General features: G+C 49.9%; 2 protein-coding genes across 2 annotated transcripts in view; both read right to left on the minus strand.

Moving 5' to 3' along the window:
* Positions 1–13,581, minus strand: part of PLEKHB1 (pleckstrin homology domain containing B1) — a 414,220-nt gene that overhangs the window by 263,320 nt on the left and 137,319 nt on the right. The window lies entirely within an intron of this gene.
* ARHGEF17 (Rho guanine nucleotide exchange factor 17) overlaps positions 1–13,581 on the minus strand; it is a 63,922-nt gene that overhangs the window by 13,854 nt on the left and 36,487 nt on the right. The window contains exons 3-4 of the mRNA XM_049780498.1: positions 9,394–9,471; positions 1,488–1,670 (exon numbers count right to left, since the gene is read on the minus strand). Of these exons, the coding sequence (XP_049636455.1) occupies positions 1,488–1,670; positions 9,394–9,471 (261 nt within the window). The remainder of the gene's footprint in view (positions 1–1,487; positions 1,671–9,393; positions 9,472–13,581) is intronic.

The following is a 13,581-nucleotide window of genomic DNA, read 5'->3' on the forward strand; positions in this document are numbered from 1 at the left end:
TTTTTTTTATTTAAACACCTTGATTACATACATGATTGTGTTTGGGTTTCAGTCATAAAAGGAACACCACCCATCACCAGTGCAACATTCCCATCACCCAAGTCCCAAATCACCCTCCTCCCCACCCAACCCCCGCCTGTACCCTAAACAGGCTCTACATTTCCCTCATACATTCTCAATATTAGGACAGTTCAAAATGTAGTTATTTCTCTAACTAAACTCATCACTCTTTGTGGTGAGCTTCCTGAGGTGAGCTGGAACTTCCAGCTCTTTTCTCTTTTGTGTCTGAAAATTATTATTTCAAGGGTGTCTTTCATTTTTCTTAAAACCCATAGATGAGTGAGACCATTCTGCGTTTTTCTCTCTCTCTCTGACTTATTTCACTCAGCATAATAGATTCCATGTACATCCATGTATAGGAAAATTTCATGACTTCATCTCTCCTGACAGCTGCATAATATTCCATTGTGTATATGTACCACAGTTTCTTTAGCCATTCATCTGTTGAAGGGCATCTTGGTTGTTTCCAGAGTCTTGCTATGGTAAATAGAGCTGCAATGAATATAGGTGTAAGGAAGGGGTTTTTGTATTGTATTTTTGTGTTCCTAGGGTATATTCCTAGGAGTGGTATAGCTGGATCGTATGGGAGCTCGATTTCCAGTTTTTGGAGGAATCTCCATATCGCTTTCCATAAAGGTTGAACTAGACAGCATTCCCACCAGCAGTGGATAAGAGTTCCTTTCTCTCCACATCCCCGCCAACACTGTTTATTCTCATTCTTTGTGATGTGTGCCATTCTCTGGGGTGTGAGGTGGTATCTCATCGTTGTTTTGATTTGCATCTCCCTGATGATTAGTGATGTGGAACATTTTTCAGTGATCCTCAAACTTTTTAAACAGAGGGTCAATTCACTGTCCCTCAGACTGTTGAAGGGCCAGACTATAGTAAAAACAAAAATTATAAACAAATTCCTATACACACTATATATATTTTATTTCGAAGTGAAGAAACAAAACGAGAACAAATACAATATGTGGCCCATAGGCCGTAGTTTGAAGACCACTGGATGATACAGGTGGAGACCAAACACTTATCACTAGTCAGAGGAAAGAGAATGCAGAAAAGGGCAGGTCAAGATGAGCACCAAGGAACAGAGTGGGAAGACAGTGGGTGGAGTGTCTGTCTTGCACATGGCCGCCCCAGATCCTATATCCCAGAACCCCATGTGGTACCCTGAGCCCTCCAGGAGTGATCCCTGTGCAAAGATCCAGGAGTAGGCACTAAGCACTGCTAGGTGTGACCCCAATACACAAAAAAAGATGGGAGCGAAGGTGAGGATCAGCCTCTGGCCCAGACTAGGTAGGACTCCCCACACCCCACTCAGAGTCAGTGCTACTTACTGGAGCTAGGGCTCCAGGATCGGGTCCATGTGCTAGCCCAAGTGCAACTAAGGCTCCCTGAGGGCTGAGGGGTAGGGGGCCACTCACCGACTGCAGGAGCAGGTCTCCCACCTTCTGTTGCGCGTGCCAGGTCTGCACACAGTGGCGGACCTGCTCCAGGAACTGCTCGTGGTGCTCCAGCAGCTCGGGGATCTGGTCGAAGATCTCGTCCACCAGTGCCGGGTCACACAGCAGAGAATTCTCTGGCTGCTTCAGTGGCCGCATGTAGCCCTGTGGGAGTTGTGGCATCAGTGCTTGTCCCTGCAGAGTATGGATGCCCATCCCACCCACACACTGAGACATAGACTTCTTCACCTGTTCCTTTGGCTCAGAGTTCCCTCCTCCTTGAGCCCCCTCAGCCTGGAGCTCAAGGATGGAGATGGGAGGACCTAGCCCACAGCCCTCATATACAAGCCAAGGCCTGGCACAAGAGGGAAGGGGCTCAGGAAAGATTTGTGAGATACATGAGCAGAGTTTGGAGAAAAGAAAAAGAAGATCGGGGGCTAGAGCAGACAGTATAGTGAGTAGGATGCAGCCAACCTGAGTTTGATTCCCAGCATCCCATATGAGCTCTGCCAAGAGTAGCCCCTGAGTATCACCAAGAGTAACTCAAAATAAAAAATAAACAGACAAGCAAAAAAGATCAGGTTCTCAGGAAGATCCCCCACCTGGCAAGTTGATAAACTTTGTTTCAGAAGCTTTGGGGCCATGCCCAGCAGTACTCAGGACTAGTACTGGCTCTGTGTTCAGGTGTGATCCCTGGTGGTACTTAAGGAACCTATGTGGTGCCAGAGATTCAAACAGGGTTGGTGGATGGATGCAAGGCAAGCACCTTAATCCCTGTTCTATCTCTCTGGCCCTAATTCAGTAAGTATTTCACAAGCACTTACTACGGACCAAGCACTGTTCTAGGACCTGGAGAAAGTATGGAATAGGAGAGACTAAAATCCCTGTGCTAGAAGTAGTGCATGTCTTGCTCATGTCTGATCCAGGTTCAATCTCTGGAATCTCTCATAGTTTCCCAAGCACCACCAGCAGTGAACCCTGTGTACAGAACTAGGAGTAAGCCTGGGACACCATGGGTATGACCCACCTCACCTAAATAAATAAAAATAAAATTCCTGTGCTGACAAAGTTTACCACCTAGTTGGGTGAAATACAAATATAAGACATAGAGCCCGGAGAGATAGCATAGCAGTAAGGCATTTGCCTTGCATGCAGAAGGATGGTGGTTCGAATCCTGGCATCCCATATGGTCCCCCGAGCCTGCCAGAGGCGATTTCTGAGCATAGAGCCAGGAGTAGCCCCTGAGCGCTGCCGGGTGTGATCCAAAAACCAAAACCAAACCAAAACAAAACAAAAAAAATATGGGCCTGGAGAGATAGCACAGCGGCGTTTGCCTTGCAAGCAGCCGATCCAGGACCAAAGGTGGTTGGTTCGAATCCTGGTGTCCATATGGTCCCCCGTGCCTGCCAGGAGCTATTTCTGAGCAGACAGCCAGGAGTAACCCCTGAGCACCGCAGGGTGTGGCCCAAAAACCAAAACAAAACAAATATAAGACATAGTTAAAAATAAACACATGGCGGGCCCGGAGAGATAGCACAGCGGCGTTTGCCTTGCAAGCAGCCGATCCAGGACCAAAGGTGGTTGGTTCGAATCCCGGTGTCCCATATGGTCCCCCGTGCCTGCCAGGAGCTATTTCTGAGCAGACAGCCAGGAGTAACCCCTGAGCACTGCCGGGTGTGACTCAAAGTCCAAAAACCAAAAAAATAAAATAAAATAAAATAAACACATGGCATTATTATTATTATTATTATTATTATTATTATTATTATTATTATTATTATTGTGGGTCACACCAGGCGATGCTCAGGGGCAACTCCTGGCTTTGCACTCAAGAAGTTGCTCCTGGGCCTGGAGAGATAGCACAGCGGTGTTTGCCTTGTAAGCAGTCGATCCAGGACCTAAGGTTGTTGGTTCGAATCCTGGTGTCCCATATGGTCCCCCGTGCCTGCCAGGAGCTATTTCTGAGCAGACAGCCAGGAGTAAACCCTGAGCACCGCTGGGTGTGGCCCAAAAACCAAAAACCAAAAAAAAAAAAAAAAAAAAAAAGAAGTCTCTCCTGGTAGGCTTGGGGGACCATAGGGAATGTGGGGATCAAACTCGTTTGGCCTGGGTTGGTTGGCCACATTGCAAGGCAAATCCTTACTGCTGTGCTATTTATTAGGTACATGTCATTATTTTTGTCTTTAGATTTTTTTTTGGTTGTGTGTCACACTCAGTTGTGTTCAAAGGTCACTTCTGGCAGTGCTTGAGAGACCATGTAGGGTATCAGGGACCATCTGGATCAGCCACATGCCAAGCAAGTGCTATACCTGCTGTACTACTATCTCCCCATCTCTCTATTTTTGTCTTTAATTTTGCTGCCAATGAATATAGGATATGCTGGCGTCTAATTGGGATATGCCTTGGTTAGAATACACTGATCATTAAATTGGTAGATGACATCTCTTTTTTTTTTTTTTTTTTTTGGTTTTTGGGTCTTACCCAGCAGTGCTCAGGGGTTACTCCTGTTCAGAAATCACTCCTGGCAGGCTCAGGGGGACCATATGGGATGCCGGGATTCGAACCAATGACCTTCTACATGAAAGGTAAACACCTTACCTCCATGCTATCTCTCCAGCCCCAGATGACATCTCTTGATGACCTTTGATGATATGGACTGCACCTGGCATGCATGTGGTGTAACAGAAATTCGCTTAGGGTTGAAAGGAGATGAGCATGACAGGCTACGTGAGAAGTTATTGGAGGTGTCCAGTGACACATCTGGACATTATTTTAACAGTTTTCTTTCTGCTGGTCAGCTGTAATTAAAACACTCTCTTCCTAGGGATATGCCTTAAGAACACAAAAATACAATTCAAAAATCCCTTCCTCACACCTAAATTCATTGCAGTGCTATTTACAATAACCAGACTCTGGAAACAACCAAGATGCCCTTTAACAGATGAGAGGTTAAAGAAACTGTGGTACATATACACAATGAAATATTATGAAGCTGTCAGGGAGAGATGAAGTCATGAAATTTTCCTATACATGGATGTACATGGAATCTATTAGGCTGAGTGAAATAAGTCAGAGGCAGGGAGAGAGACACAGAATAATCTCACTTATCTATGGGTTTTAAGAAAAAAAGTAGGGGCCAGAGAGATAGCATGGAGGTAAGGTGTTGCCTTTCATGCAGAAGGACGATGGTTCGAATCCCAGAGTCCCATTGGTCCCCTGTGCCTGCCAGGGGCGATTTATGAGCATAGAGCCAGGAGTAACCCTTGAGCACTGCCGGGTGTGACACAAAAACAAAACAAAACAAAACAAAAAGTAAAGATATTATTGTAATAATCCCAGAGACAATACAAAGGATAGGCCCGCAATATAAAGCTCACCACAAAGAATGGTAAATGCTGTTAGGGAAATAACTACATTAACAACTAGCATGACAGTGTTAATAAATGAGAGAAGTAGAATGCCTGTCTCGAATACAGGCAGGGGTAGGGGAAAGAAAGGGGGCATTGGTGGGAATGTTGCACTGGTGAAGGGAGTTGTTCTGTTTATGACTAAAACCCAACTACAATCATGCTTGAAATAATGGTGCTTAAATAAAGATTGTATCAAAAAATTCTTATACATTTGAAAAAAAATAGTTAAAAACAACAACAACAACAACAACAGCTCTACCACAAATCTTCGTTCTGTGGCATTTGGGAGCCAAGCTCCCAAAGCCCAGCTAAGGGGCCGTGTGCCATGGAGAGGCTGCCCTCTACTGGCTACAGATGTAACTACAAGCCAAAGGAACAAGGGTGTGTGGCCCAAAGTCTATTTGATGTTGGAATAAAATTCAGAGTAAACACTTTACACATCCAGTCTATTTTATCGAAGGAGCTCAAGAATTTAAAGCCTGACAGAATCCTCTTGCTTTCTGAGGGATTACTGAGAGGCCAGGGCAAGGGTGAGGAGGCTGCGTCCCCACCAGGAGCAGGAAAGTTGGGAGGTTGAAGAAGCAACTGGCTGAGATTAGAGATCTGAGACAGAAACTCTGAGAAACTCACCACCTGCACAGATTTACGAAACAGAGAGCAGTGGGCCTGAAAAGCAGTGTGCAGGCTTGAGCAGGGGTGTACAGAGCAGACCATACATGAAAGAGGACTTTTTTGTTTGTTTTTGGGCCACACCTGGCAGCTCTCAGGAGTTACTCCTGGTTCTGTATTCAGAAATTGCCCCTGGCTGGCTCAGAAGACCATATGGGATGCAGGGGGTTGAGTCTGGATCTGTCCCAGGTCAGCCATGTGCAAGGCAAATGCCCTACCACTGTGCTATAGTTCCGGGTCCATATATATATATGGGTCCCGGAGAGATAGCACATCGGTGTTTGCCTTGCAAGCAGCCGATCATGGACCTAATGTGGTTGGTGACTTTTTTTGGGGGGCCACACCTGATGACGCTCAGGGGTTACTCCTGACTATGAGCTCAGAAATAGCTCCTGGCTTGGGAGACCATGTGGAACGCCAGGGAATCAAACCGCTGTCCGTCCTAGGTTAGTGCGTGCAAGGCAAATGCCCTACTGCTTGCACCACCGCTCCGGCCCTGGGTTGGGTGGGGGAAGGAGATGACTTTTTTGAAAGGCCTCTCAAGAAGCTGACATTTTGGGGTTTTCTTTTTTTGGGGGGGGTCACAGGTGGCAGCACTTGGGGGGTTACTCCTGGCTCTATGCTCAGAAATCATTCCTGGCAGGCTTGGGGGACCATATGGGATGCCGGGATTCGAACCACCGTCCTTCTGCATGTAAGGCAAACCTCCATGCTATCTCTCTGGCCCCAACATTTTTGTTGTTGTTGCTGTTTATTTTAGTTTTATTTTATTTTTGTTTTTTGGCCACACCAGGTAACACTCAGGGGTTACTCCTGGCTATGCACTCAGAAATTGCTTCTGGCTAGGGGGACTATATGGGATGTCGGGGGATCAAACTGCAGTTCATTCTAGGTTAGTGTGTGCAAGGCAAATGCCCTACCACTGTGCCACCACTCCAGCCCTTATTTTAGTTTTAGAGTCACACCTGGCAGTGCTCAAGGCTAACTCCTGGGTCTGTACTCAGGGATCACTCCTGATGGGAGGTAAAAGGTTTATCTTCAGTGTTGGGGACTAAACCAGGGTCAGCCGCGAGCAAGACAAGTACCCTGTGAACTGTACAATTTCTCCAGCCCCTCTTTATTGGCAGGCGGTAGACAGTATCATGAAGGATATCATCACTGCAGGGTGTTTGGAAAACAAGGACTATGGGAGACAGGCTTGAGTTAAGGGTTAGAAGAGGGCTTAGTTAAAGGGGAGTAGAAATTTGGGGTTGAAGAAAAAATACAAGTGAGAGTGACACTGAGGGAAGGTGGAATCGCTGAGACCTGCATTCCCATCCTACCTTCTACCTGGGCATCCCGAAGTGCCCTGAGCTACAGGAATAAACTAGTCAGGATGGGGGGGTGGGGGGGAACAGAAGGCATTGTCTGGGATTGCCAGGATTGTGGAGGTGTGTTGAAAATTTCCTGTGTTTCTGGCCCTGAGGTCAGGCCAGATGGAAGTCAGATGGAAGAGAACTCCCCAGGCTACTCCTGGCCCAGTACTGTGACCCCCAAACACACACGTGCCTTTACTTTTCTGTCTTATTCCATCATATAGAAAACAGTGCTGAGAGGGAGAAGTGCATGAATGAACTTCAGTAAGATGAACATATGGGAAGGCCAAAGAGACAGCACAGCTTTGCCTTGCACACAGTCGATCCAGGACAGACGATGGTTTGAATTCTGGAATCCTATATGGTTCCCGAGCTTCTCAGGGGTGATTTCTGAGTGCAGAGCCAGGATTAACTCCTGAGCACCACCGGGTATGACCCAAAAACAAAACAAAATAAAAAGAACATATGGGGCACTCAATAAGTGCTAGGCACTGTGGGGTTAGAGAGACATTACAGCAGATGGGGTATTGTCCTGCATGTGAACAACTTGAGTTCAATCTTTGGCACCTTCCCATGAGGCTGTCAGGGTTGATTCCTGAGCAGTCAGGTGTGGGCCTTCCCCCAAAAGTGCCAGGCATTTTGTGGGCTAGAAGCCATGCATGAGCCCTAACGTCAGTTTTCAGGTTCCATATTGGCTTGCGCCTCCACTTCACAGGTTAGAACTTAATGCCTCTGTGCTGGTGACCAAGCTGAACAGGAGAGCAGTAAGCTCTTCTCAGTGGGTCATGCCTGGGAGGAGATGCGAGGACTCGCCCACTGCCCTCTACGCACCCTGTGGCTCTCCTGCAAACGGGGAAATCAAGCAGGTGCCATGGCCACAAGAAATGAGGCAGAGCTGAGTGACCACATACATCTTGCTCCCAAGATGTGACCTAGGCAGCCTGTAGATGGTCCACAAACCCCAGGTACATTGGAGTTCCATGGCATGGTCCAGCAGCCTCTCTGGCTCCTCTCCTGTGGGTCTCTCCCTAGTGTAGATAGAATACACCTCCTATCCTCCTGTACAGGCCAGGGTTCGGGTGTTGCTGCCCTCAGCCTTCCTGCCTGGACATTAGATGAGGAATAACAGAGCAGATGAGCAGAGACATAGAGGCAAGGTGATAGGGCCTCAACTGCAGGGAAGATGTGACTCCAACCCTGGACAGTCTGATCTGACCCTCACCTTCGATTCCACCGCCCCCAGACATGCCTGCAACTCCTGTCCCAGGAGCTGGGTGACCAGGTGGCCCGCTTGACACATTCCTGTTCAGCAGTTCTGGATCACCCCTAAGAACGAATTCTGAGCGCGGAGCCAGGAGTAACTCGAGTGCTGCTGAATGTGGACCAAAAACCAAAAAAAAAAAAAAATCACTCCTGATAGGCTTGGGGGACCACATGGGATGCCAGGAATCGAACCTGGACCCGCTGTGATAAACACCCTACCCACTGTGTTATTGCTCCAGTACCCATAAGCTATTACTTTAAAATGATTGAGTTTTGGTTTTGGTTTTGGTTTATGGTTCACACCTGGCAATGCTCAGGAGGTTAGTCCTGGCTCTATGCTCAGAAATCACTCCTGGTGGGCTCGAGGAAGCAAATGGGATGCCAGGGGTCGAACCCAGGTTGGCCACATACAAGGCAAACACCATACCAGCTGTGTTATCACTCCAGGCCTGCAATTTCATTTTTGTGTGATTGAGATTAAGCCCTGCCTCCCATCCCTCCCCCCATGAGCGTCTCCAAGTGCTCCTCATCCCTAGGTCCGAATTCATTCCCTTTGATTCTCTCAAGCTGACCAGTGTCCACATCTGCCTGACCAGTCCATCTGCAACGTGTGTGCGCCTCCCTCACCTGACTCTGATGGCCTGAGCCCCCATCTCTGGCTTCCCCTTTCCAGTGGTCAGCAGGCTCCTGGAGCCTGAATTGAGATTTTCACCTCCTCTACGATCCTGGTGCAGTCTGCACCCTCTACCTGAGTTTAGTTCCACAACGTGAGGTTTTAGCTGACTTCCCTGGAAATCCCAAGGAGCAAAGCAGCCACTGCCATGTATTTCAGCTGCAGGGTCCTTAGTCTGTCCAGGCCCTGAGACCTTTCGGCATGTCCCCTGGCTGAGGCAGGAGGGCTGAGTCCTCAGATGAGGTGTGGGTTTGAGTTCTATGTTCCCTGTCCTGCTCCTGGCTTGGGGCCACTCTTGAATTCCATCCAACACCTGCCTCCCTGTGAAGGAAATGAGTGGGGCACACCTAATGGGGCTCATGGGACTCAGTCAGAGGGGGCACCTGCAGGGGCCTGGTCTTTTCCTGGAGGGGCTTCCATCCTGCCAGGCATTCCTGGGGGTTTCTCGAGCCCCTGTCCCAGAGGTGGGTTTGTTCTCTTGGACTTGGAGCAGTGCTCCTGGGCCGGGTAGGCCTCACCTGCATCAGGGTGCGCAGCGACTCCACATACGACTGTTCCGTGTCCAGCAGCGTCATGGTCACGTGTTTCCGCATGTCCTGAGGCAACAGAGAGAGGATGAGTGAGGCTTTGTTGCATCCCATATCCGGAGACAGAGAGTGGCAAAATTGATTCCAGGATTTCTGGGTCCACCTCAGCCTCCTGTTCACTGAGCAACAGGTGTCTGTCCCCACCTTTTCTCAGTACCCTCTGTCTACTTCGAAACCCACTAAGAGAGTGGCATACCACCCCAAAGAGCAGGAAGCAGAGTGGGTCACACAGAAAGACCAGGTGGTCCTCAGGTGACAGGACCAGAAGGGGCGAGACTCAGCACTTCAGAGGATTTCATGGTTGTCTAGTAAAATGCAATCAAGAGAGAACCCCCTTCCCTCTTTTCTGCACCGCACACCAGCTGGCATGTTTTGAGTGTGTAAGTTCTCTTGTCCCAGGGCCAGAGTGATAGCACAGTGGGAAGGGTATTTGCCTTGTACATGGACAATAAGGGTTTAACTCCAAGCATCCCATATAGTCTCCCAAACCTGCCAGGAGTCATTCCTGAGTGCAGAGCCAGGAGTAAGCCCTGAGAACCACCAAGTATAGCCCCAAAACAAAACAAAATAAAAAGTTCTCTCATCTTCCTGTCCCCCCATTTCAGAGGCCCAGGCTCAGCCCCCACTTCCCAGGATAATTAGCCCCAATTCTGAGGGAATGATTTGCTAGAAGCCAAAATAGGGATGTTCTACTCTTTAGGCCTCAGTTTACCACCTGCCTCTCCCTGAGCCTCTGGCCCAGTTCTCTTCCAGAAAGCCTTCCCAGATGGGCCATCCCCACTGACTTCCTTTCTGGGCAGGGCTCCCAGTGCAAGTCCTCTTGGGAGTCCTTGGAGCGGTCCCTATTTCCTCTGAGCCCCAGATCTCTGGGGGCTTACTCTCCTTTCTCCCTGTCTGTCCTGGCTGACAGGGACAGAACCCTGTCTTGGACTCCAGGCCCAAGAGGACACCCATTGCTCGTGGTATGGTGGATGCTTCTGCCTATGGCACCTCTCCAGCCCCTATCCCAAGAGCCCTGTACACAGGCACACAGCCAGCAGGGCTGCTGTGTTCACCATTAAGCCTAGGGGGCCATGCTCCAGTTGCTGTCTGACCTCTGCTCAGGACAAGGCTTCCTTGTCCCAGGGGTAAAGGAGCCATACCTGTGCCCAACCTGCCCTAGAATGAGGCATGTTCAGGGAAGGGGGCTCCCATGCTGGGAATCAGGGTTGGGGTGGGAATGAGTCCTGCTGTGGGAGGGGTGTACAAGAGAGATGGCTCAGAGCTTTCCTCAGAATTCCAGCTGCACGAAGACCATTTTCTCCCATTTCTCCTGAGGCCTACAGAAACTAGGGCCAGGCCAAGGTGTGGGTTCAAAGGGCTCCCACTTTGCATGCAGGAGGCCTGGACTTGAGCTGCAGCACTGCACCGTCCCCACCACCATGCTAGGAGTCTACACCTCCTTGTTGTGGTTCAAACACCAAAAAAGGAGAAAAACCCAGGGCAGTTGCCTGTAGGAGATGAAATGAGCCACATCCACCTTAGAAGAGAGAGTGTAGGGAACACAGTAAGGCCAGGGAGCTTCCCTGATGCCCCTTCTCCCCCACCCCAGGTCATCTCAGCTACCTCACACAAACTGCAGCATGGTGCCACCTCAACTCTCCCAGGAGCATGGAAACTCGGACTGATGCAAAAACCAGCGTCAGAGGGTGGGTGAGTGACAGAGTATGGGAGCACTGGTGATGGGAGTTGTTGACACTGGTGGTGGGATTGGTGTTGGCATATTATATGTCCTTAAATCAACTATCAAGGGCCCGGAGACATAGCACAGCGGCGTTTGCTTTGCAAGCAGCCGATCCAGGACCAAAGGTGGTTGGTTCGAATCCCGGTGTCCCATATGGTCCCCCGTGCCTGCCAGGAGCTATTTCTGAGCAGACAGCCAGGAGTAACCCCTGAGCACCGCCGAGTGTGGCCCCCCCCCCAAAAAAAAAAACAAAAAAAATCAACTATCAATAACTATCACTCACATTTCTTTAACTGAAATTTAACTATAACTCACATTTCTTTAACTGAAACTGAGGCCTAGAGAGTAGAACATCCCTATTTCGGCTTCTAGCAAATCATTCCCTCAGAATTGGGGCTAATTATCCTGGGAAGTGGGAAGCCTGGGCCTCTGAAATGGGGGAGACAGGAGGATGAGAAAACTTTTTATTTTGTTTTGTTTTGGGGGGTTCTCTCTTGACTAAAGCACTCTGGGGGTTTACTTTGTCCTCTATAAGGTGAAGCAGTACACCTGCCTAGCCCACCCCTTCCTCCCTGCCCTCAGCATCCAAGCAAAAGGATAGAAACAGAGCACAGAGCCTGATCTCCAGGGAGCTGGAGAGACAGTGCAGAGGGTTTGGTGCTTGCCTTGTACCTGGCTGATTCCTACAATCCCCCAAACACTGCCAGGAGTGATTCCTGAGTGCAGAGCCATGAATAAATTCTGAGCACGACTGGGTATGATCCCAAAACAACAGGAAAGGGACTGGAAAGATAGCATAGAGGTAGTGTGTTGGCCTTGCACGGAGCCGACCTGGGATGGACCCGGGTTTGATTCCCAGTATCTCATATGATCCTCCAAGCCTGCCAGGAGTGATTTCTGAGCGCAGAGCCAGGAGTAACCCCAGAGCACTGCCAGGTATGGCACAAAAACAAAACAAAACAACAGAAAATATTTGAGCCTCGTTTCCACAAATGGGCCTTCAAACTCCCAAGCTGGGCCTGAGAGAGCTCAGCAGGCTGGAGCACATGCTCTACTTGACTCCCCAAGACCTCATAATCCCCTGAGTATTGTCAGGGGTAACTCCCAAGTATAGAGCCGGATGTAGGTTCTGAGCACTCCCAAATGTGACCCCAAACAAAAACAACAACTAAGCCCTGTTCTGACTTCATCTCAGGGAGCCTGTTTATCTCCATCGGCTTGGTGCTTGCATCTGCCCTGAGCTTCAAAGATGCCCTCTGCCCCCACTGCTGACCAGACCAAGCCAGGCCCAATGGGCATCTGAACAAGGAGGGCTGATGGCTATGGGAATGTGGGAGAATGGGGACTAACTCAGATAAGGAGGGGGCTGCCTACCTTTCCCATCTTTTCCCTGCCTCAACACAGGCAAACACTGCCACTCAGCTGCCAGGTAGAGGCCCAGGAAACAAGGCCACCCCCTCCACTCCCCCGCAGCACCCTGTAGCACGTGTCCAGACACGGTCAGATGTGAGCTGGGCAGGGAGCAGGGGGGGAGAGCTCAATCAGCAGATCGCCTGATGCCAGGGCAGCAGCCCTTGGGGCCAGTCTCCCCAGTCCCTTCTCAGCAGCTCCATCCTCAGACTTTCACTAGGGGAAAAGGAAGCTTAGGAGACAGATCTGTATGACTGGGACATTCCAACCCCAGAGCCAAAGCCCGAGGCCCCAATATCTGGGACAGGAAGGCAGAGGCCCAGCACAGAGGAGACAAAAGGTGCAGCATCCTAGAGTGAGACCTGGAGGCTGGAGCATGAACAAGAAAACAGGAATGAGCCCAATGGAGAGCAGCTAGGGGGGGGGGAGGCGACAGCCCCCCCACCCCCAATGGAGTCCAGAAGAAAAGCCAATAGAGAGATACCTAAAAGGGGCCCCAGATTCTTCACCCCCAGAAAACAAGCATTGAGCCGGAAGTGAGGGCACCTTACTGCCACCAGGACAATACCCTCAAAAGATCTCTGTGGTGGAGGCAGGACAGAAAATGAGGCAGGGTAGGCACAATGGACGCTCCCTCCCCAATCCAGAACATATAAACACCTGGAGCCTGAGAGGGAGGCTAGGAAATCCAGAGGAAGTGGATTCCATTCCCAAAGGCCGCTCGCTATCTGGGGGCCAGGACAGGGCACAGGGCTGTCCTGACAGTCATCAGGGCGTGGGGCTGAGTTTCAGGGTGCAGACCACTACCGGCCTAGCCCTTCTGCCATCCCTAGCTGATGGCGCGAAAGCTCGGTTGCCACAGCGCCTGCTCACCTACTCCCCATCTCTGACCTGTCTCAGGTGTCAGAGCACAGGACCCTGAGCCAGGCTGGGCAGCAAGCCCCCCCCTCACACCAGTCTCCCCACCACCCCCCTTGGCTAGGCTG

The sequence above is a fragment of the Suncus etruscus genome, chromosome 9 (assembly GCF_024139225.1).
Source record: "Suncus etruscus isolate mSunEtr1 chromosome 9, mSunEtr1.pri.cur, whole genome shotgun sequence".
NCBI classification, from domain to species: domain Eukaryota; kingdom Metazoa; phylum Chordata; class Mammalia; order Eulipotyphla; family Soricidae; genus Suncus; species Suncus etruscus.